The sequence below is a fragment of the Amphiura filiformis genome, unplaced genomic scaffold (assembly GCF_039555335.1).
Source record: "Amphiura filiformis unplaced genomic scaffold, Afil_fr2py scaffold_33, whole genome shotgun sequence".
NCBI lineage: Eukaryota > Metazoa > Echinodermata > Ophiuroidea > Amphilepidida > Amphiuridae > Amphiura > Amphiura filiformis.
The window spans coordinates 668,284-693,519 of NW_027305497.1; the positions used below are offsets into that span (position 1 = coordinate 668,284).

Below are 25,236 nucleotides of genomic sequence, written 5' to 3' on the forward strand. Positions count from 1 at the left end.
ACGAAAGTTAATCTCTCATCAAACATCTAGCGCGTACTTGTGGTTAATGGACTGATAAACAAGTATTCTTGACAGTGTGTTTTTAGAGAGCAAAGTCCAGGGGGTAAAGTTCTGCTTACAATTCAAAGTTCATAGTCGAAATTTCGGGGTTCGCTATCAATAAACTGGTAGATTCCAAAATCAGAATTGTTCAGTATTAAAGTGAGCCGTTATAATCATGCAAGATAATGTTGCATTCAATTACTTTTATTGTCACTAATCGTCTGATATTTTTAACTCTTTATGACCATTTTACTATTGAATACTTTAATTTTAATAAACATCAGTATAATTTTGAGTTCAACGAAATGGGTTCATCATGACTAATAATAACATATTTTTAATAAAATTCGACTATGGCATAGTCTAGGCTTTGAAATGAAGAGTAGGTTTTCTCATCAATGTGTTTGGATGAAATTTATTTTATTTATTGTGAAGTCTTAATAAAAATCAACATACATGTAGTGTAAAAATTTGAAAAATCATCAATTTTTAATGCAGCAAATGGACACAAATTCATTTTTTGGTTGTAGAGCATTGAATCTATTTATAGATTTATGATTAGGATTAATCATATTGGCTTTTATATAACTAGTAGCCAGTAAACATCTGTCACCTTTTGATGCCAATTTTTAATTTAATTTTAATTAATTAAATTAGTGTGCATGCAAAGATTTTGTCAATGCATAATAGTTCAATATGGAGATTGTGATATTAATTTATTTAACTCGTTTGATATTAAAAACTTTCAGTTTGGTAAAATTGTAAAAAAAAAAAAGCGCAGTGATTTATAGTGCGCCATGCACAGGCACAGTGCCTAGACGTTGATCCACAAGTCTCAGCACACTTTACAGGATGTCGTTGATCACTGTTGCCCCATTCCATAAACCATTTAAAACACCAACACATGGACTTTTCAGCTTCATGCGCACACCCTAGACATGCCACATATGACCATCGCAACCAGGACCAGCTCCCGAGTTTCGTACAGGTTACAACAAGACAATTAGCAGTAAGTTCCTTGTCCAGGGGAATTTCAAGCTTACTCATTATTTCACGAGAGCATATGCTATTCTACCGCCAGGGTTCGAACCCGTAATCTCTCACACCATAGTCGAAAGCCGTATCAATTGAGCTAACTTGTCTGCCAACATATGATAAGAAGGCATCTTAAATACATTGATCAAAAAACAATAGAACACAAAAAAGCATTGTACCGTTGTCTAAAAGTTAGATTCACTTGACATAAATGTCAGAATAATAGTCCCTATAAAGTAGAACTTAATGAGTGTTGTTGAAATATTTTGGATCATCATACAGGTATCAGAGACAGATATTTTGCATATTTATGTAAATAACAACAATTCAGATTACATAAAATTTATGTAATCTGAATTATGATTGTAGGTACAGCCCTGTGCCACCTATTGAATGAAGATCTTGAAATGACCTTTTAAACACTGAAGGCATATTTTAAGAATCAAGATGCTGTTATGGATAATGTGTGCAGCTAATTAAACGCTAAATTAATTAGTGGCATTATTCATGAAGTCTACTTGGAAAATTAACCACCCTAGGCTGTGCCTTTATACTGCCATGCAAAATTTTGTTAAAATGCAAATTTTGTAAATTGATTGCAAGAATTTCAGAAAACAGGCCACCCATCCAAAATAATCAAGACTATGCAGTCAAGTTTAATAGTGCAGTTGATTAGGCATCAGAGCTGAGATGTCCCAAGTTTGAGACTGGGTATTAGGTTGAAAAAAAATCATGAAAATAATTATTGCAAGCTTAAAATTAAACTGGACAAGGAATGGTTTCAGTTTTATACGTAAAATACTCTGGGAGCTGATCCTGGATATGGTATAGGAGACTGCATCCCCGAATGTTGTAAAATGGTTTAAGGTGCGTCATAGGCCACATGATTAGCAAAAATCTGTAAAGTGTGTAGAGGCTTTTGGGTTGTCATCGTGCACTTGACTTTTATACTAATATAAATCCCTATACCTATGTTTGGTACAAAAACTCATCCCGACAATTTGAGGTCAAGTTTTCATCTATTATTGATGAATTAGGTTATAAAACTATACCATAAGAGATGAGAGCATTTTGGTTCATAATGTTTGGTGCATTTAGTCATTTACAGAAGGATTTAGGATCAGATTAAGGGGGTACTACACCCCTCGATAAATTTGTGTCTATTTTTGCATTTTTCTCACAAACTAATAACACAGTGGTAACAAAAGTTATGTATATTATAGGGGCAAGGAATCCAATTACTACACTGGAATTTCAGTGACCCAAGACAAGCGGTTTGTTATTTATGATCAGAAATAAGGTACCGCTAGGATGTACCTCGTTTCCTATCATATATACTGAACCGCTTGTCTTGAGTCACTGAAATTTCAGCATAGTAATCGGATTCCTTGCCCCAATAATATACATAACTTTTGTTACCAGTGTGTAATTACATGTATTTGTTGAGAAAAATGCAAAAATAGTCACAAATTTACCACATGGGTGTAGTACCCCCTTAAGAGATTGATGCTAGGATCAACACAGTGGATTAAGACTTCCTACCATGGATTATTTAAATAACAGCCCACATCGGGAGATCCCACTTCTTCACATGTGCTGCCATGGATGGCAGAATGGTACAATGCAAGATTTGGGTGAATTTCAACACAGTGAAATAAGGAATAATCATGATTCATGAAGTGATTGTTTTCCCTTACTTTTTTAAAATCCAAGATGGCCGCCATCGTCCTATGCACATTACCCGCAATTATTGCAACTTGGAATCATTGCAAATGCTGCACGTTTAAGATGTGTTGACATGTAATTTGGGTCTGCAGTGTATTCAAAAGTTTGATCATTTCATGCGAATGTATCAGTATCAGACAATTCATCAAGAAATCAAAAATAGACTAATTGTCTATGATGCTGAGTCATTGCTGATTAATTAATGTCGTTTTAGAAGACAAAAATTGAAACTTATCTATTAATGGTTGCTGAATATAGCCTAATTTAGTAATTAGTCGAGGATTGTCATGATTATCCACAAGTCTCATCATGTTTTATGCATGATTAAGTTCTCAGAAAATATGATCGCCATAAGCATTTCCTTACCCTTTTCTGGCAAGATCATCTAAATGTAGACGGCTTCAAAATTTTCTGATTACATTATTGTATATTTTCATAATGATGAGTTTTATTACTGATGAGGAATTGGAATTGCCATTTAAAAACAAATATATGCATTCAAATGAGTACAATCATGTCTAGTATTGGTTCAGTCAGTGGTTGAAGTATGATATTGTGTGTGGGGAAATTGCAGAATTGGATGATTTTCATTATGGCAGGATCTTTACGACTGCATGCGCAGAATATTACGTGTTTGCATAAAAACAGGTCAATGAAAAGCTTGGGGCAACGACAGCGACAAAACGGTGCCGTATGATGGTATATTGACTTTTTCTTTGGCGATATTGTTCAACCCCCACATTGAGTGAAATGTGCATTGTTTGTTTGTATGTTTGTTTGTCGTCACATTTCCGCCATAGGGTATCCATATGAGGAGTGAAGTACAAGGCTGATATTTTCTGGGGTGCAAAAATTGCATACTTTATCCTGCTCTAGGATGATCGCACTGGACAAAAGTGTGTTAAGGCAAGCAGGAGGGGAGCATGACCTAGCGATGTTTGCTCTCAAATATTGAGTCCATCCACACATGGCATAGTTTGGTAAAAGTTGCCCTGGTATTTTGAGATGGGGAAATGGAACTTACTCTTGCCCTCTGACAATGCATGTCACCAGACTGTGTTTGGGTGACATTGGACTCCTGGTGAAGTTGTGATGCCTTCTGGAGGTGAGACTATGATTATTGGATGGTATTCAGTGGATACCACTGGTTCAGCTCTGACAATCATGCACATGGCAAAGGTTGGTAAAAGTTACTCCAGTATTTTGAGATGGGGAAATGGAACTTACCCTTGCCCTCTGACAATGCATGTCAGCAGACAGTGTGTTTGGGTGACAAAGGATTCCTTGTGAAGTTGTGATGCTTTCTTGAGGTGAGACTAAGATTATTGGATGGTATTCAGTGGATACCTATTTGGTTATCATCCTACTACCAGCTCTGTCCTTTGTGAAAGTACTTTCGCCCATCTCCATACAGAGCAACCCCATTGAACCAAGCAAAGGTCTACATACACTTGAAAGTCAGGCTTGCTCATCTTACAGGCTAAAGTTCTTTAACCCTAGTTAGTTTGTATACTATATATAGAATGACCTTTGAATGTGTTGAGTAAAAAAAACCTCATCCTCAACAACGGTAAATGTCACTTTTGAGCCATAATGGTACTCTTTCAGTGGAAGTTACTGATGAACTATACATGTAGGGATGATGGCATTTTACTTGATAATTTCACTATCCATCAGTCCATGGCATGGACTGCGGTATGGACTGTAGAAAAGCCTTCCCGCACTAGTGGATGGTGCACTCATTGAATGAACTTGATTATGTTGGGTACAAAAACTCATAATCGATAACTTTTGAGCAGCAATTTTTTCTCTCCAGAGGTTCACCAAACTATCATGTAGTGATGATGTTATTTTTAGTGGATAATCTGTAGCTTGCATGTGTGCCAAGTTAGAAACGTGACATATCAAATCCTGTCAGCTGCATGCCTATCATAGCCAAAGCCTGGCCGCATTTACTCCATTATAGATCCAGACACCACGTGTCTTTTGAACCACAGGTGTAACTTCTCACACTTATGCTCCAGCTTTCAATGCTTTCATCCATCACCCCCTGATGTGGTAGAAATAGGAAATACAGGGTGACCCATAACTTAATATGAGCATAATAATATTGAACCTTGTATTAGGGCCCATGTGATTCACCAATTATCCTGCAGTTGTGATATATTTTTGAAGAGGTTCCATATCTTGATTTATCGTATGGCCCATTTCACGGTTAGGCGCCACTTTTAGTGAAAAAAACTCAAAATTTTCAAAATGGATTAAATTTAACTTAATAGGGGTTTTCTTTTCCAAATAAGACCAGATTTTCATAAAATATCATTTCCCAGCTTAAATCTCGCTACTTCTTGAAGAAAATTATGATTTATTATCTCATGTTATGTAATTTTTTAACAAATTTGATCAATATTGAGTAGTGTATATTTATACTTTGACTGTCCAATACATATATCATAGATATTTAAAATAAACAAGTATGTCATAGGCTCCCTTCTGACCAAATTTGGGCAAATTTTGTTGTGTAATGACAAATTTATGGCCACTTTAATGTAATTTTTGTGGTAAAAAAAGGGAAATTGACATGAAAAGGTTTACTCAACAATTTTAATAATCAATGAATGACTCTGATATTGCACAGCTTTGAAGGTCATAATATGGGTAATGTTCACAAATAATATCAGCCAGTTTGAAAACACAGGTCAAATTCAAGATTCTGATGTTTGTGCAATTTTGGATGTGACTGATGTCAATGTGAACGGAAACCACACACTGTAAAGCAGAGTATGTTTCAGAAAATAATGATTCAAAGAGTTTTCACACACTCAGTGAATTAAATGGGATATATTGAAACATATCAACCTGTGTTAGTGTTCATTTTAAAACATTGTTTACAATTTATAGAAGTGGATGTGACATTTTCAATTGTGAACGGAATGTTTCATTATGATAAACAGTTTGCTTGTCAAAATATAAGCTTTGGGCACTTCTAACACATATATTTTGTGAGATTCTATTGAATTGAGCAATGCTAAAACGTTTGTCCTGACCCTTTATATTTTTGACAAGCAAAATGTTTATAATTTACTGAAATGTTCCGTTCACAATTGAAAATGTCACATCCGCTTCTGTAAATTGTATACAAAACTGTCCTCTAAAGACAAAGACAAAGCTTTGAAATAATCATATATGACATGTACAAAATAATAAACCTATTTTAGAAAGTCAAATATCATGTTGTTTAAGTATTTTGGCCTAAAAACTACTAATTCTGAGGATGTGACATGTGAACGGAAATTGAAGCTTTTTGAATCTCCTGTCACAATTAAAGAAGGCATACTGAATTAAAGATTTGTTGTGCCTTTTGATCCCCACAAACCTGTAATGAAATAACTTCAAACTGGCATCCTAGTCCCATTCCTGTCTTAGTTCTTTGAAGAAACTATTTTGGATGTGACAGGTACCATGGATGTGACACATGTGAACGGAAACTTTGAAATGACATCTGCAAGCTAAGTTGATGAAGGAGTTTTCATTAAATGGTGTCATTAGATAGCTCATAGCAGGAGATTTTTAAAAATCAATGAGAAAAAATTCTGCCACATTTTGTTAATAAATTATACTATTTGGAAAATTAATCGGATGTGACAAATTGTGAACGGACTTTGTTGGCAAAAATTCAAAATATCGCTGTATCTACATATTAAGAGCAACAAGTGTAATTTGTTCAACAAATAGTAACAAGACTCTGAACTTTACTAAAACACACTAGTTTGCCATTCATGTAAAGTATTAGTCGATCTATTCCACATTGAATAAGGTACATAGATGTGAACGGAAAATGTCACATCCGAATTCAGAAATTTAAATGGTTCTCATGCTAGTTTAACTGACAACTAATACTTTGTTCATGTATGGCTGTATAGTGCAACTTGTTCACTACATAAAAACAACAAAAGCAGCTGGTAGGCTCAACATAGTTAAAAGTGGCAGCATTGGAAAATAAATGTCTGTTTCAGGTTGCTAGTGAAATGTGGTTTTTTGACCACTTCTGACCCCTGTGCGCCCTGAAAGATAAAACTAGAAAGGCCGATTAAGCTAATGGAGGTAGGCCATACAGAGACAATGAAAAATCACCAACAGTAAATTCTGTAACCCCATTATTTTTTACACACCAGGCCAGATATGTTGAAAATCAAAAAGTGGCGCCTAACCGTGAAATGGGCCGTATACACATTGGATCTGGCCCAAATGAATCAGTTTTAGGAAGCCTATATCCACAGCTGGATGAGCACTCATTTTGGTTTCTGCCATGTGAATAGAGTGTGTACCTCGATGTCTAATGCCATATAACATTTAATTGTTTTGTTCTCATCCTCCATATCGTTTTCTGAATTGGTCCGCTTTTTTGAATTCTTGGGCCCCACACATATGTGGGACTTTTGTGGGAAAATGTTAAATGTTACAAAAATGAATGTTGGTATTTATACAGCGCCTCATACATCTATCAAGGCACATTTATTCCACTGTCGTAAGAATGTCAGCTGCCATACATGCAAGGCATGCTCATACCTTTGGGGGTGCTCATTGGACAATATTCATAACAGCTCCCCATTTTACCCCTGAGTAGAGAGGCAATTAAAGAAAAGCACTTTGCCCAAGTGCACAACACGATGGCACTGCCGGGGCTCAAACTCGCAATCCACCAATTGCAAAACAGAGCTCGCTTATGTTATCATCCAGATGGTTGTTTGTTTGTTTGTCTGTCTGGGTGGAAGCAAATTCATTAATCCACTCAACATTTATCTCGATCCTCAGGCCAAACTCTAACTATTAACTGTGTGCAGGAACATTTGTGCAGAAGCAGAAAATACTTCTGCAATCTCTGATTCCATCAGATGTTTTTATTCTAACCGTACAGTGGCGGCACCAGGAATTTTTTTCGGGGGGCAATCAACAAATTTTACACAAAATTGTTGCAAAAAGTGAAAATTTAAGTAATTTCTGGTTTTTGCCTCAAAAGTAGGGGGGCAAGAAAAATATTTTTTTGGGGGGGGGGCAAATGCCCACCTTGCCCTTCCCCTTGCGCCGCCACTGTAACTGTAATGAAGTCACAAGTGTAGTAGCTATTGATAGCTTCTTTTGGAGTATGCCGCACCAACTATGAGTGTGATCAAAACACACATTAGGCCAAAAAAAAAAATATTGTTGTGTTGCCCTCAAGTGGGAAAATGGGAAATTTGGGTCGGACGGTCGGATTTTTTTTTTTTTTTTAAATTTTTTTTTAAACCTTCAGTTTTAAAATTCCCTCAAATATTAAATAATGCTTCTTCAATTAGGGGACATTTGTCAATTTTGACTTCTGGATTCCTGTTAGACATCAATTAAAGACTAGTCTTTCAATAAAATATTTATTTTAAGTGAAAAACATTGAGTGTTTGAACAAATCTGTAAAAATCATCATTCAAAAAAAAAAAAAAAAAAATTATGCGACCTTGATTTTTCAGGATTTAGGGTCGGACGGTTGAGGGCAACACAACAACTTTTTTTTTTTGGCCTTACTCCAGTATAAAATCTATCAACATGCATATAGTAAAGGTGTAAATTGCAATACAGAAGCATCACAAAGATATCTAGGAAGTACAATATCAAATACTCGGGTTTACTCTAGCAGAAAATCCATAACCATGTTATTATACCAACGACCTATATAGAGGCAGACAGTCGTGCGTCATATTCCATCGTGGTTCTATACAGATGAAGAGAGACAGCGGGAGAGAACTATATCCTGCATGTGAACTAACTAATACAGGAATCTTGAATGTTTGCCAAGTTGCGCACATGTTTGCTTGCAAGGTGTTTTGATATAGGCTGTCTCAAAAATAATCGCTACTGGAACATACATTGTATTAACCCTAACCAAACCAAACATAAAAAAACTCAATGCACAATTTGCACAAAGCAACTTCAAGCGCAGGTATCCCACGTTTAGTTATTGCATCATCATGCGATCATGGGCACAAAAAGCTTGCTTGGCCATGGTACACTTCCATCATGTTATGATTTCTGTTCAAATATACCGTACTGACGCGAGTATAGTCCCACCTTCGAGAAAAGTCCCACCCCCAAATTAAAGTTTGGATCATTCATGGTTGACCTAAAAAATAAAAATTCAAGATGTTTTGTATTTTAATATGAAAATTGATAATTTGTATTCATGTCATACTCTATTTTAATGATTTCAAAATACATTGAATTTGAATGCATTTTGAAATCATTAATAGAGTATGACATGAATACAAATTATCAATTTTCATATTAAAAATACAAAACATCTTGAAATTTTTTTATTTTTTTAAGAATTTTTTTAGGTCAACCATAAATGATCCTACCTTTTAGGTCTAGGTCTTGGGACACTACAAAACCGAAAAAATAAAAAACTTTTTTTTTTTTTTTTTAAATTCGAGTATAGTCCCACCCCCCAATTTTGAAAAATGTTCACCCAAAAACGGGGTGGGACTATACTCGCGTCAGTACGGTATATGACACCCTTGGGGTCCATGATTCAAAACTGCACCTGAGAAAAAGGGTTTTTTCTTATTATTTCCTCCTATCTTCCCTCTTTCCTTCCCCTTCGCCAAAATACACCTGGTATATACATGTACATGTTTAAGGGTTAATAACACCCCGATTCCTCCAAGAGGTGAGTAAATTAATCCTTTACCCTGAACCAAACATTAAGTGTAAGTATCCCACGTGATGTGATTGCATCATCATGTGAACATGGGCACCGGAAAGCTTTGTTGGCTAAGATACACCCCTGTGACGCGCTATCCTTGTTTGTGTGTCTGGAACCAGCAGGGTCCGTGGTTCAAAACCTATGGGATTGGACTAAAGTTTCATTGGGTTTTACCCATCTGCAACCCTCCAGCGATGAGACTTGGCGTTGGTGTGTTTTGGCCGACACACTATGGGAAAGACAATCTTTTCAATGATTGCGCAACATTCACGGAAATATGCATGGGGATGATATTGCGCAACATTCTCCCAAATAAGGTTGTATTGATAATGCGCATGATTGGCCCTCAACCAAAGATGAAGCTAGACTTTTTCCGTCATTTATGGCAATAGGGTATATCATGCAATAAAGTACTTGGCAGGCTAAGGTACATGTACACCCACGTGATGCGAAGGGTCCACGGGTCAAAACCTATCGGATTGGGCTGAGTGGGATTTGACCAAATGGGATTGGACCAAGTGGGAAAAAACTGTTCACAACTAAATGGTCTAGTTTAATTGCAAAAAGTGTCAGGTTGAGGTGTATCCATCTGCAACCCTCCAGCGATGAGACTTGGCATTGGTGTGTTTTAGCCAATGCGCTACAGGAAAAACGACATTTTCAATGATTGCGCAACATTCACGGAAATATGCATGGGATGATATTGCGCAACATTCTCCGAAATAAGGTTGTATTATGAGATAATGCACATGTTATGGAATGATTGGCCATCATCCAAAGATGAAGCCAGACTTGTCCGGTTGTTTCATCATTTTTGGCAATCGGTACATATCATGCAATAGGGCATATCATGCAATAAGTACATGATCAATGTGATGGGGATTTCCCTTTCGTCCTTTGTGAAGTTTTCCACAGAAAAGGGTCACAAAATAGTTTTGAAAAGGCCACAAATACAGTTTTGTTCCTTCCACAAGAAATAATAGTCCTGACAACTTGTTTACTTGTTATTGAAGAATAGGGCTTTTAAAAGCGAATGCAAACGGGATGAATCAACGTTTTTCTATCAACTTGTTTCTACTCAATAAAGGATGGCCGTGTAAAGCCGGGTAATGTGGTGTGATGCGAGGTAATATGCCCGTGTAGAAAACGGATTGTTCAAAGTGTGATGCATGTTAACCTCACCGTCAACTGTCAAACATCTTTTACGGTGGTTTTTGTGGGCGATACGCAGCAGCATCATACACTTTGACACAGATGACGATTTAGTAGGTGACATGGCTATTGGCACAGGAGGTCATTATTAAACTGTGAAAAGCTGTATACAATTCACGCAATCCAAATCTGACCTTAAGCAACTTCAAGGTCATAAAAAATGTTTTCTGGACTTCCACCCTTTTCACCTTCACCCGCATTATTATCCTCTCACCTTCACCGGATCATTTATACTGAGGCGCTGTAAATGCAGGGTAACAATTCACTACCCGCATATTTAGTGGGGAGGGCGGAAGCTCAGAAAATAGTTTTTGTGACCTTCCAAGGTCAGATTTTGAATGCTCACACTGTATTGTAGTAGGATAACTTCCGGTGTCACCCGCAAAATCTTCACCCCAACTGTTTCTACTGCGAATATTACCACATATTCACCACTTATATTATATAACCACCTGGTTGACAGATTCACTCTCATTACCACACATTCACCTTCACCCAATCTGTTTCTGCTGGGGCCGTTACCACATGTTCCTCGCACCACCCTAAATTCACTTGCTTTCACCTGCAACCATTATTGCTCAATAGAAACATGCTGTTAGTTAATGACCTTAGTGGGATTGGACAAAGTGGGATTGGGCCAAAGGGGAGTGGACCAAGTGAGAATGGACCAAGTGGGATTGGACCAAATGGGATTGGTCCAAGTGGGATTGGACCAAATGGGATTGGACCAAGTGGGAAGAAACTGTTGGTTCACAACAAAATGTCTAGTTTATTGCCAAAAGTGTCAGGTTCATAGGGTTTATCCATCTGCAACCCTCCAGCGATGAGACTTGGCGTTGGCGTGTTTTAGCCAACACACTTCGGGGAAGACGATCTTGTCAATGATATGATTGACCTGGCTAGTTATTAGCCTAGAAGTTTACACTTTCAGTGAGGAGAACTGTGAACTATAGATCTTCATTTTCAGATGAAATTTAAGGCAATCTATTTTAGGGAGGGTCTTGGAATTTAGTTCAGTTCATAATATACCCATAAATGACTTGTTGTAGAAATTGTGGCAATGACTCCCTTTGTAGACCAAAAATGAACCCACTGATCTAATCCATACAATTTGTGGGGCTTTTGCAAAAAGTTTTTAACTATTCTTTATTTTGATGCCCATCACAGGGATTCTTTAGTTAAATATATGACAATGCTCTAGTCATGTAGTGGATCTATGCTACATGTGATTTTTATATCCATCCTGGACAGGCAAGAGAAGTTGAGAACTGGACCATGCTTAGTGTTAGCCAAACTTACTCTATAGGCCTACTGTATTTTGAGATAGACACACACCAGTGTGGTTTAAATAATGAAAGAAAAAAATATGAAAAGTAATGCACTGTTTTCTTGGTATGAACATAAACGCTACATAAATGAAGGCTCAAGGTATTATTTGGATTGTCAAGTTTCTCATGTTAGAAGTGCTTTAGTTGGTAAATAGCTAAAAGCCTATTGATGAAAGCATCAAGTTGAGCTCTGCACATGTGACTAAACACCCTATCTGCCAAGACTGTATAAGACTTGGACCATGCTGTGTCTCGGCCATCGGCCAACGCACTTTGTGAAAGACAATCCCGTCAATGATCCATGTGACCGTAGTAGGTAGTACTAGAAGTTAATATGATGAGCTATGAATATGAATTATCTATTGCTCACATGCTCAGACTTTGAAGGATGTAACATGTGAACTAGTTTAGCAGCAATCTGCAGCAATAGATATCAAGCATCCTCATCTGATAGAGACAGTTCTTTAACTCTCCACGCGGGTGTCGACTGCAGACGACAAGTTCAGAATTGTAAATTATCATGACTATATTTGAAATCAGCATGAAAAATGCATTAAAATGAGTACAAACAAGCCTAGTATTGGTTCAGTGGTTCTTAAGATAGCTCTTGATATTTTGAGAAAATATCTCAAAACTTTTTATGTTGAAGCCTAATAGGCCCCTACATGTATGGCTAGCAGTGCAGTGCATTAATGGGGTGAACTTTGCCATTGGGTATGAGATCATGGCTTATAGTAGGAAACGTGATCAAGAATGGTATCTAGACGGAATCAATATAAGCGTGACATGGGATGTGAATTTGATACCTGATTGGCTGGTAAAGCGGAAGGGTACGCAGTCATGGAACTGGACTTGCTTTGCATCACAAGAAATTGTCTTCTGTTATTGTCTTCATTTAAAGGGGGTGATCTGATTATGGTGTTTCTATCTCACATTGTGACCCGTGACCCAAACATTTAAAGTTTTGAGTATTGCTCCATCAATTTGGATTCTACATGTATGATGTGTATCGCAGTGGCCCACAGAAGTCATCACAATACTTCTGGGTTGATGACCACCAAACTACCATGTTTTTGTTAATCCACAGATCCTGGAAAGCTACTTAGAGGATCTGTGGTGAAATCATACCATAGACAGTAGTTCTCTCTACTGTCTATGATCATACCACCTAAACGAAACATTTCAGGCATAAAATTTCACTGGATAACTTGCTATTAAAATGTCTTGGCAAAATTACTTGGCCAAGGTTGTGGGAATAATTCTGGAATACCCTGCGCTCAAGTATAACCCTAACCCTTAAACCCACCATAATTATATCCTAATCCTAACCTAAACTTAATCCTAACCCTAACCCTGGATGCATAGAGTAAACCAGAATTGTACCAAAGTTTGGTACTGTCCTTAGAAATGATGTAGAGAGCTTCAAGGCAATGACTCTTGCTCTCCTAAAAATGGGATTCAAATTTGAATCAGTTGCTGGAAATGCTGATTAAAGGCAACCCAAACCTAACTTTGGTCTTTATGCACAAAACCGGTTTTAATTTGAGGCCAGGTCTGTAAAGTAGCATATGTGACATGATCAAGGAGAATGAGTCACATGTCGGCCCTGGTCGAAAATGAGTTTTACAAATGTTTCTAAAGAGGACATTTAGAGCTTTCAGAAACTGAAAACCCCATGTTGATATGACTTTTCTTTGTGAAGTTACATCAATTTATCAATCGCTGAAAATAAAACAAAAGAATTTTAACACTTTCTTTGCCAATATCTAAAAATCAATATTAGCGACATCCCGACTCATTTCCCTTGATCGTGTCACATATTGTGACAGGTATTGAGTTAGTACACAAAAGCTAGTGGTTTAACTTTAAATGTAGCCTGGGTCTTAAATAGTCGTCATAGACTATGCTGGTGTAAAGTTAGACCAGAGATAGTTTAAGGCCACTTGAGACATATTCTAACTTACATCACTTGATCATCATGATCAAATGGCATAATTTTTTGACAAACATGGTTTGGATCACAAAATGGCTGAGAAAAGGCATTTGTAACACCATATCTAGACTTTGTAGGCAGTCATGATATAGCAGTGGAAATAAGTATGCCACACACGTCTAAATTTGGGCCTGAACATGCTGAAGGAGCTCCTTGGTGCATGATTTGTTCATGATTTATAACAAGAGTTGAATTGTGTAAGGCATGCCAATATTACATAATTATCAGCAACTGAAAGACACTGTTTTACAAATTGCCTGTGGTTGTGCATTGTTTCCTGCAATATGGTTTTATATATGAAGAGATAAAATCACACTTGTTTGATTTCACAGGAGATAATACTGTACCATTGTGTCAATTTACCTTCACCAATATGTCATTTGACCTGTACGCAGTATTGCACCTTATGTTCCTGAGGGCCCATACCAAAATACTAGTTTGCAGCTTTCCCCAGCTTGGTTGGGGAATCCCTCATTCAATAGGAGCATTAAGCATTGTGGCTGCAGTAAGTTGCAGCTTGGCTGTGGAAGGCTGCACACTGGTAAATATGTATGGGCCCTATGGGGGTCTAATTCAAAAATTACTATGTTTAAGGGTCATTTGGGAAAGATGAAGAAAACGGTAATGATAAAGAAAATTACTACATTTAGGGTCAGTTTGTAAATGACCATTGATTCTTTTTCTGAGCAAGGTGCATTTTTGCCACCAAGTTTGTCTAATTCTTTGAAGTGAGTTTATGGAGCTCATGGGATTTTCCTTATTCACTGCCCTCAAAGAAACATCCATGTACTTTCTTCAGGAGCACGTACTAGCCTGCTGTTATTCAATGTTGATAGAATAAATGTTATTTTTATTGCTCCATGAGTACTAGTAATAACTTTAATATCATTTATTTCCAGCACAATGGATGAATATATATTTCATTATTTCATGTACTTTCACCTAGATCAATCAGACACAATTATTGGAAAGGAAGTTGATAGCCCTTCTTATTCTCCCCTGGATGCAACAAACAAGTAGTTAAGGGTACAGTGGTAAAACAATTCCTGCTGTGTGCATTATTTAGGCCTGGTATGTACCAGGGCAGTTTCTTTGGGGGCGTCTGAGTCTTGACCGTGAGTTGAGTATGCCTGAGATCATCTGCCATCCCAAGTGAAACAGCAATATTTACTTTGCTTACTGCTAGCAGATCAGGGACTCACTGATGAGGAGATCTCAGGGAGCAATCGCTCTCCAATGCTCTCCTTAAATCTGATATAAGAGAGTGATTTTTAGCCAGGCTGCAAAATAAGGATTCTGAAGGGCACCCATTTCAAGGCAATTGCCTTTGGTGCCTTTGGTTATTTTGCAGCCTGTTTTTAGCTTTTCTTAGTTGACCATTCGCTCCATACATTCTATTGTAAATGCTTTAAACAGCTCTCCTTGAAGGCTCTAGAAGAGCTATTTAATGCTCTCCTGCAAATTCCAAAAGACAGTCCCATGTAGCAGATACTGCCCTTAACAGACTGATATCAAAATACCTGCCTCCCAAATCAAAGTGTAGTATCTGCTTTGTTATTTACTTGTACATACAGCATTTTGATTTGTGGGCAAATAGATTCAAGAACACCTGTATCCCAAGTAATAGGACAGTATGTGTTTCATTCATAGATACTGCACAAAGAATAACCTGAGAGGGTAGTTATAATAGACATTTGCATGACCTCTTGCTGAACATAGTCTACTTTTCAGTAGAAATAACATCCGATCTGAGAATTGAATTTCTAAGTTGACTGGTTGAGGGTCCATAGCTGCCTTGTGATTATTTGTTATTATTTTTATGCCGTCTTGGGTGAAATATATTACACTTGGTTTCAGAGAAGAACGGCAGTCCCTGCTCAGATGGACGCGAGTGCCCTGTTAATGAGTGACATACGCGGAGCTTTGTGTTCACTTCAAGGGCGGCGACCTGCCCCGACCAACGATTTGACGCGCAATCGGCCAATCAGATTATCGGTCTGTTGCTTTGATTGTCAGACGATTGATTCAACCAATCAGAATGCCACTTCAGTGTTTACGCTCTGCACACTCTCAAAATTTAAACAAGTGCCGTTCTTCTCTGACAAAAACTGCAGTGTTAATAAGTGTCAATGAAAGTGGTTCAATTTGACGCTTTAGAACAACTTTTCATTTGTTTAAAATTGGTTTTGCAGTATACAATGGTTGGTCTAATCTTTAAAATAACCTGTCAACATAAGGAGAAAAAACCTGGTTCTATGGGTTAGACTGCCCAGAATTTGTGTTTAAAAGGTCTTATTTATTTATTTATTATAGATGCTTGTGGATGGACATTTTGGCCAGTATGCATACAGTGTTGTGTATGGATATTGTGTTCTACATGGGATAATGCCAGATTTTATCTTATGTCTACCATATTGTTCCACTACTTCCTGCAATATGTAAAACTGGGCGGGAATTTGCATTGAATTGGTTTTGGTGCAAACTATAGTATAGAGCAGCTTTTTTGTTTGTTTGTTTGTTTGAAGCAGCTCAGTCTGCCTGTCTGCATAAAACAAGAGTTTGCATTATTTTCGTGCTACCAGCTCAAGGCACCACTTATTAGCATACAATACTCTACATGATATGTTTCTTCTATATCCTACTACTGGCTGGACTAAGAGAAGATGATATTTTATGTTTTAACTTCAACCCAAACACTACCAAACATCAAAAAAGCTCAATTCACACAGCGATTGTCAACCCAAGCCTCCCATACTTAAGCCCTGGCCAATTGTAACGATTTAAGATGTATTCAAGATCCAAGGAATTGGAAGCCGGGCCCATGATATCTCTCATCTTACAATCGTGGGTTTTGTCTTAACCCTAACGCTAAATGTGGTTTTTGGCTATCGGAATGGAAAGGAGGAACGAAAAAGGAGAGAAGATGAAAATTTTTTTTACTTGGCCTTGGTTGTCGCACAAGATCACCAACTTGTAGCTACAGGGTTTGGCTCACCTGGCCAGCGATTCCCTGGGTATATTATGATTGCGTCATACCCGACACATGCAATGCATGCATCCGCAGTGGTTTCCTTTGTAAGATTTTTGGGTTAATAACCTGATAAGTTTGTAGTTCAAATCAATTTTTCTCTTCATCATCTTTCTCCCTTCCTGTCTTCTGTCCTTTGCCTTCACCAAAAAGTACCTGGGGCACCAGGGTAAAGCTGCAAAACTGACTAAAAGAGATCAAAGAAAATTTGGCTGAAAGTGGGATTTGAACCTAGGACCACAGTTGGATTCCTAAGATTTATTTTGCTAAATTTTCTTCAATTACAATGAAGGACATGATGTGCGCATTTTGCCTCTTGTCACTGCTTGTCAAACTAGCAAAAGGTTTTCGTTTGCTAGCTAGGTACGCATTTTGCCTCTTGTCACTGCTTGCTTGTCAAACTAGCGAAAAGTTTTAGATAAGTTTGCTTGCTAGGTACTTTAGTCATCAGGGGTTATTTCTGTTCAGAAAAAAATGATTGTTATACTTTTTGACATTAACTATTCAATGCAAATTATATCATACTGTGTGCTATCACAATACAGAGGAATGCTGATATGGGCTGATCATGGTATGATCTGCATAATCTGTACCAAAAATTGGCCAGTGAAGAAAAGTTCAAAAATCAATGTCGGCCTGTTTTAACAAGTTTAAAAGAAATTTTTCAATATTTTTCTTTTGGAATGTGATCTTTAAATTGAACTCTTTAATTTACCAAATTCCAATATAAAGTTCAATAATTGCTATCTTTTAATGGCTTTTGTAGTTGAAATGATCAAATTATATATTTTAAGACTAAAATCAGCTTATTTTATGTTGCATAGCAACGGTAGCCATGTTTTGGTAAAAACCACAGTGATTCAAAATTAATCTAAATATACCTTAATCAGCCATTTCTAAAGAGGAAATATTTTAAAACTGTTTTGAAACATCTGCACTTGAATGGTATGTAAATGGCTGATATCATCAACAAACCAAATGTACAATATGTTGAAAGCAATTTGTTGTAAAAAAGCAAATTACCCTAAAAAGTCATTATCAATGTCGGTTATTTAGAAAGAATGTTTTTATGTTTACAAATATGTTACCAAGCAGTGGAGCCAGCCAGTGGTCAATAATAAGTTGAATTAAAGAATTATAAGTAAACCACACCATTGGGATTGTACATTTTCATGGTGTTACTGTCTATGTCAATATGTTACCAAAAAACCCACCATATCCACACTTAAATGTCCTGCAGCCAGCAACCAAAAAATTGAAATACCCGGACCGACTCTGACCAAAAGCGGATCAGATTGATGAATGTTCAAAATTTACAGATTGTGGCAAATCGGGCATAAATTATCGGATTAGGCAGAATCGTCATGTTGAAAAGGACAGAGGTTTTTTCTCTCAGTTTGAGTTGGGATCAGGGATAAACATTATAAGCAATACAAAAGTGCAGATGTTTCCACGGTGTGAGAACTGCGTTAGAAAATGATGAGTACATTAAGTGCACATGGTATTAAATGGTAACTATTTAATATGGGTGATTACATGTAGGTCATTCTTTGTTTTCAACATTAACAGTATCTGATTTCAAACTTCGGATTGGATTTGGAAAGCTAGGACAGAACGGGATGCGGTTAACAGAAGTTCGAATCGGCCAGTCCGGTGTTAAAAAAAAAATGAATTGGTCCGAATCGGGCAGGTTTGTTCCAAATTTTCGTAACAGGTTGGCTCAAGTTAGTGTTATTTGGGGAAAATGACAGGGTCATGGTGGAAAAGATCTTGCCCAGCAGATTGTTGCTGTATACACTGCAGTCTGGTCTATTTCTAGGAATTGTTTGTGGGAAATGAAGCTGCTGGTGTTGATATACATAATAGGCCTACATGCTATAAATCTGAATTGCACTATCATTGCATGCCAAATGAGTCCCAAATGCACTATGGTTAATGTGGCGTGAAAAAACATGTTAGTCAAAAATTCCATGTAGGCCTATCTAACATGCCTGAGTGTAGTCTAAATTGCCAGATGCTGTGAGACAATTAATGATGGCTTTATTTAATAAAGATGATTCCTCATAGCAGGGCAAATGTGGATCGGGACCCAATTCTGGATCTTCAGGGGGTTTAGACATAGCAGTATAAGCTGTACCACTCTATCAGGCATGAGATTTTTCAGCGGAACTGCTGAATTCAGCTTTTTTGACTTCTCAAATTTATGTGTGTTTTTTTTTAAATTATTTTTATTTACTGCCCAATTTTGTGCTGTTTTTGTCAATATCACACATTTTTGAACTGCTTTGTGTTTTTTTCAAGTAGAGCAAATCTCATCCATATTCTATAGGACTAGGTATGTTTTGATGCACTGAATCGAGGGCTTAAAATGCTACCAAAATATGTTATTTTCCGGGATTTCCCACAAAGATAAAGTCAAATTTATGTTTGAATTTCCCTGAAATGAAATATGCTAAATTGGACAATGGGTGGTGTAAGCTTCTAAGATACATCAGTGTCCATGCTCTCACCATATCTGAGGTTTGAAATGCTAGGGAAAAAATCAAGCATTTAAATCAATTTTTTTCTTAAAAGTGTACTTTTTTGGCAAAAAGGTACAATTTCCCCATTAAGAAGTGACAATTCTCTTGTGCCAAATTTGTAAATTGTGCCTAAATTGGCAGCTTTTGTAGTGACTCCATGGAGAATTTAAAAATAGGACTAAGTAACCTTTTCCTGGCCAAAAATGGTATGATTTTCAATACTGATATTGTTGTAGGCACAAATAATGTTGGTGGTGAAAGTCTGTAACATTGTTCATTTTACCTTCCTCTTTTGGAAGTAGGCCTTAGAGAGCTTTGCAAACAATGGCACATAACTCAATGTACCAAAAACAATGTCTTTTTACAATTTTTCAGGTTAAAAATCAATCAATCATATATGTTAGCTATCATGAATTTGCTGGTATTTTCAAAATGGGGTTCATGGCTTTTAGAACTTCACCTGAACCCCGGAATACTAGGAATAGTTGATTGTTTTGAGCATTATTTATCTTTGCAGGTGTGTATGGTTTGAGGTTTAGATGCACTTCTTTAAAGAGCTTACTTTTGTGCTTGTGTTTTTTGGGGTTTTTAACTTTCAAATTTGCTTTAGCAGTGAGTGTGAATAGGAGACCAAGTCCTCAATAAAGTTGTGTTAAAACTTGAAGCCATGATATGATCGTGTCAGACCGAAGAGTCGCTAGTCCGAAGGTTCTCTAATCTGAAGGTACGTCGCTAGTCCAAAAACCAAATTAAGTTCGCTAATACAAAGGTTTTCTAGTCAGAATATAGAATAAGGGTTAAGGTTAGGGTTAGTGTTAGGGTAAGCGAACCTTATTCTATATTTGGACTAGAGAACTTTTATTATTCGGACTAGCGAACCCTCGTACTAGAGAACCCGATATTCGGACTATCGAACCTTTTCCCGATTTTGGACTAGTGAATGGTAAATTTATAATGTGTTGGGACTCAGCGAACCTTCGGACTAAGGAGCCTTCGGACTAGGGAACCTTCGGACTAGAGAGTTGTCACTGACATGATACCCTAACTCTGAGGTGTACTAAACCAGCAATGTCATGGAATTTCCACAATCAATGGGGTGTTAAGTGGATTTGCTGCATAATAGGAAGGGGCTGTCCCAAGGAGGCAGTCACAGGACTTCAGGGATCAGAGGGTTCATTTGACTTATTGGGATCACTGGGTTTGTTTAATCTCATGAGGGCTCTGATTAACAACTTGAGTTCTCCATGTTCTTGACAGATATTGTGAAGAAAGCTTATTTTTATTTTGCAACTTGTGAGGCGTGGAGCGAGTTGCGATTGCTGTAGTTGTTGTTAATGTATAGAAACACTTTATAAAAATATGTGTGCACAAGTGACAATCTCAAATTACAGTAACCATGGTAACCAACTAGTGGGATTGTCTAAGTGGCGAGTTGTGATTTGGCGAGTTGTAGGGTGAGTTGTGCAAAAAACTGTATATAAATTTGTATGAAGCACTGTTATAACAATTGCATTATTTCTCTTGTTCTTTACAGCCATTTTAACCTTTGTCAATTGCTGGAATGTGAGATGGGCCACAAAAGTACAAGATGTGTTCACAGCCGCCAAGATCATCGCTCTTATCATCATCATTATTGCTGGATTAGTACAGCTCTTTATGGGTAAGAGGTTTAGGGTTTGGGTAGTATCAGTCAGTGTCAGGGGTAGCACGAGCACAACAAATCAAGGGGTCCAATTTTATTTTTCTGAACCCTTTGGTACCTGCAAAACCAACATTTAAGGGGTCCGATGAGAATTTAAGGAGTTCATCTGTCCGAAATTCTAAACTTCAGAACTTGTCAAATATTCCAGTGATATTATTAGTGTTGTTGGCCTATGGTGATTCAAAAGATTTACTGATCTTTTTATTTTTTTATTTTTAATTGATGATTTATGCCTCTGTGCATCGTGAAATTAAGGAGTCCATACAGTTTTTATCAGACCCTTTGGTCACTTTCAACTTGAGATTTAAGGAGTCCAAAATGGGCAAAATCAAAAAATAAGGAGTCCCTGGATGCGCAAACTCCTTAAATGTGACCCCTGGTCAGTGTGTTAAATAGCCCTCTCCCACCACCCCTCCACGTCAACATGTCCAAGATGGCCTCACTTAGTCATCAGACATGCTATTTTTCTAACCACTGCCCATCATGAATGGCATAGCTGGTGTGAATTGTTTATCAAAAAGGGAATGCAAAGCAGTCTACCATATTTAACATACAATTTACAGTTTTCTTATTTACTTTGTGAGGCCTTCTGAGAAAATTTCGATAGAATATCTCAATTTGGTTGATATTTTTGTAACTCCCAAATTTTGCTTCAAATTCTATAGAGTAATATTGGTAAGACCAGTGAGTCAAAGAGTTTGCAATTTGGTGATATCAATTGGTAAGTGAAGTCCGATCCACTTGGTCAGTAATGCAAACATAGCATGTCTTGTCTGGCTGACTTGTTTGTTAATACTTTTTTTAAACTTTCCATTATAATTGAAGATTACCCCGAGATCACACACAATTAGGTTCTCGGTTACCAGATTGGAAGAATGGTTTTCTTCTGATCTTCCCACGAGAAATTATTACAACTATTGTTTTGCTTGGGTTAACAAAAAGATTCCATGTTTGACAATAACTGTAAAGAGAATTAGGTGCATTTTGAAGATCTTGTTCATTATCGGATAAAATAATTATATTGATAATGAGGTCAGGTCCACAAGATTTGTTGTTTTTCAGTTTGGTATCAAAATGTCATGGGCCCCAGCACCCAGGTCCCATAGGGTGGTGTAACGGTGGGCCCACCTAATCCGAGGGGGTCACTCTCACACAAAAGTTCTACCCACCCTCGTCCGACCACCTCTGAAATGCACCCTTAATGGCAAATTTTCACATAACCAAATTGCACCCCTTAATGGCGAAACACATGTGCAAAATCCTACCCTAAATGGCGTAGTACATGCAAAAACCATACCCTAAATTTTGTCAATTGAGAAATATCTCATTTATATCCTAAGTGGCGTAAACAGAAAAATGAGCTAATTTGATACCCAAGGTGTCTTTTTGATGTTGCAGACCTATACTAAAGAAAACATGCACAAAGGTAACAAGAATCAATTAAAAGTGGTGATTTTTATCAAATTAGTGCAAATTCACTCAACAATTTATATTACTAATTCTAAACGTCTAAGGATTTGGCTAAAAATTAGGACCTCTAAATGGTGATGCCTTCTGAAAAAGTACCCCTTTTTCAAAAAGACGTCGACGACGCTGTGTGGTGAAAACACATCCTTTTAGACGTTTTTCTTGGATGCGGGTGCGTAGCAAGTCAAGTAGTGAGTGACCCCCCCCCCCGGGCCTACAACACTGGTTGTATATTTCATTAGCATTTAGGGCTATGGTGAATCTCTGATATCTATCATGTCTATGAGAGGTCCATAATATGTCTAGTCCAGTTGAACTTGGGCTGACCATTAAATGGCCCTGATTGATATCCTATGTTTTGAATAGTTTCTATCACTATCAGGTTTGTAGTGGGTGATAGCTTACTGATAATTATGGTACAATGAATAGACAACAATGGTAACTCAAGGATGGCTTTAGTTGGAACCAGTTTAGTTCCAAAGTTGGCTCAATCAACTGTAACATTAGTTCAACTTATATTATGGAACAATGGATTTGAGCCATTGTTTGCCATGTGAAATGGAAAAGTCAAAATTTGACATTGTGTGATATTTTTTAGTGTGGGGGACACATCTCCCCTGTCCCCCGGGATTGACGCCCATGTCCATAGCAACTATATAGGCCTAAATACATGTTTTCATCTTGCAGGAAAAAAAAAATAAAAAATTAAAAAAAAATTAAAGGAATTAAAAGATTAAAGAATTGAAGAAAGAAAGAAATGCATTTGCCTTTTGGTTTTCATGCCCTTGTGTAATCATGAAATTTCGATTTAAGTCACCTCTCAGGCCTGGAAAAAATAAGCAATTGGTAATCTTGTTGCTGGGAAATTTGGTCATTTGGAGGAAAATTTGAATTTTCTGGATAAAGAAATAAGTAATAGTGGGAAATCCAGCTAAGTTGAAGGAAAATGTATCTCTCTTGCTCAGGGAAAGAAAACATTTGCCAGGCCTGACCCCTCCTACCAAAAAAAAATTGGAAAAAGGAAAACTAGAAACTAGCAAGACTAGATAAAAACTGTCAACCAGAGCCGTAGCCAGGCCTCCCCTCCCCCAAATATGCAAAAAAATACAAAAAGTCCCAACATTTTAGAATTTGTGAGCGTAACGAGCCAAAAAATGTGATTTTAAAGCTTTTTTTGGTCAGGCCTCCCTCCCCAAATATGCAAAAAAAATACAAAAAGTCCTAACATTTGCGAGCGTAACAAGCCAAAAAATGTGATTTTAAAGCTTTTTTGGTCAAAAAGGTTCAAATTTGGAGAAGAAAGTCCACTTTTTCACAAGATTGCCCCCTTCCTTCGAAAAGTCCACTTTTTCAAAATCAGCCCCCCTCCCCGCAAAAATCCTGGCTACCGGCCTGCTGTCAACATTGTACATCATGCACACGTGCAAATTTACACGCAAACTCAACTACATACAGGACAGGATATTAGTTCTTCTGTACAAATGATTACAAATAGTGGAAGACTATTTATCAAATAATGACACTTATGTGTGTAAATATTTACCCAATATCACAGATATTACAATATGATACAGTATCATTAACTTTCATCACATCTCTTCAATCATCTGGGAGATGCTAACAAGTGGTGGCTTGAGGGAGTTTCAAATTTGGCATAGTTTCAGAGGCACACTCTGGGTACATCCCATAGTCTGGTGCTGAAATATAATTAATAGGTAAACATCCGGGCAAACATTTTTTGGCTGAATTGACTTAATTTTTTTTTTTTTTTTTTTTCACATTTTTCCAACCAACCGAACCTACCCCTTGGAAGTCGATCTATGGACAATCAACCAATTTTTTTTCTGGCTTAAGATATTTAACAATTTGTACAGTACAATCAGAAACTTCTTAAGAGAGATTGGTACTAAACTCCGCTAACCAATCACAAGCTTCCAATTAGGTTCCTGAAGATACATTAACTTGACCAATCACACGGACTGATTCAGATCACTTAATTAGGCAGTGTCCCTCAAGCTTCTCCAAATCTTGGAAAATGATGGCTTGGCTATTTCTAGGGATGGCCAAACTAGTAGACTTAATAATTATAATAATAAATTCTGACATGTTATTTCCTTGGCCAAAAACCACATTCAAGTAGATTTATGATTAGGTAGTTCAAAAAACATCACACCACATCATGCCAAAGTCAAGTATTATGGGTGAAGTAAAGTTTACTAGTGTAGTTAAGTTTCCTTTTAAATTCCACAAATTGATCAGAAGTCAGATCTATTTTGGTGATAGGAAAGTCATGGAATTCTTTTATTTTTTTAAAAGAGAAACTGAATTGAAAACCTTGTCCAAACAAATGAATGTGAAAATTGCCTTGGAAGGTACACAAGTTTGGCTAGGGTAGGGGTGTGCCGCTGAGTATTTGAAAGTTGACCCACCAATATATCAATTTTTT

The 25,236-nt window shown here is 37.2% G+C and overlaps 1 protein-coding gene across 1 annotated transcript in view; it reads left to right on the forward strand.

Moving 5' to 3' along the window:
• The window catches only part of LOC140143948 (Y+L amino acid transporter 2-like), a 110,832-nt gene that overhangs the window by 24,950 nt on the left and 60,646 nt on the right, over window positions 1-25,236 (forward strand). The window contains exon 2 of the mRNA XM_072165784.1: window positions 21,156-21,281. Within this exon, the coding sequence (XP_072021885.1) occupies window positions 21,156-21,281 (126 nt within the window). The remainder of the gene's footprint in view (window positions 1-21,155; window positions 21,282-25,236) is intronic.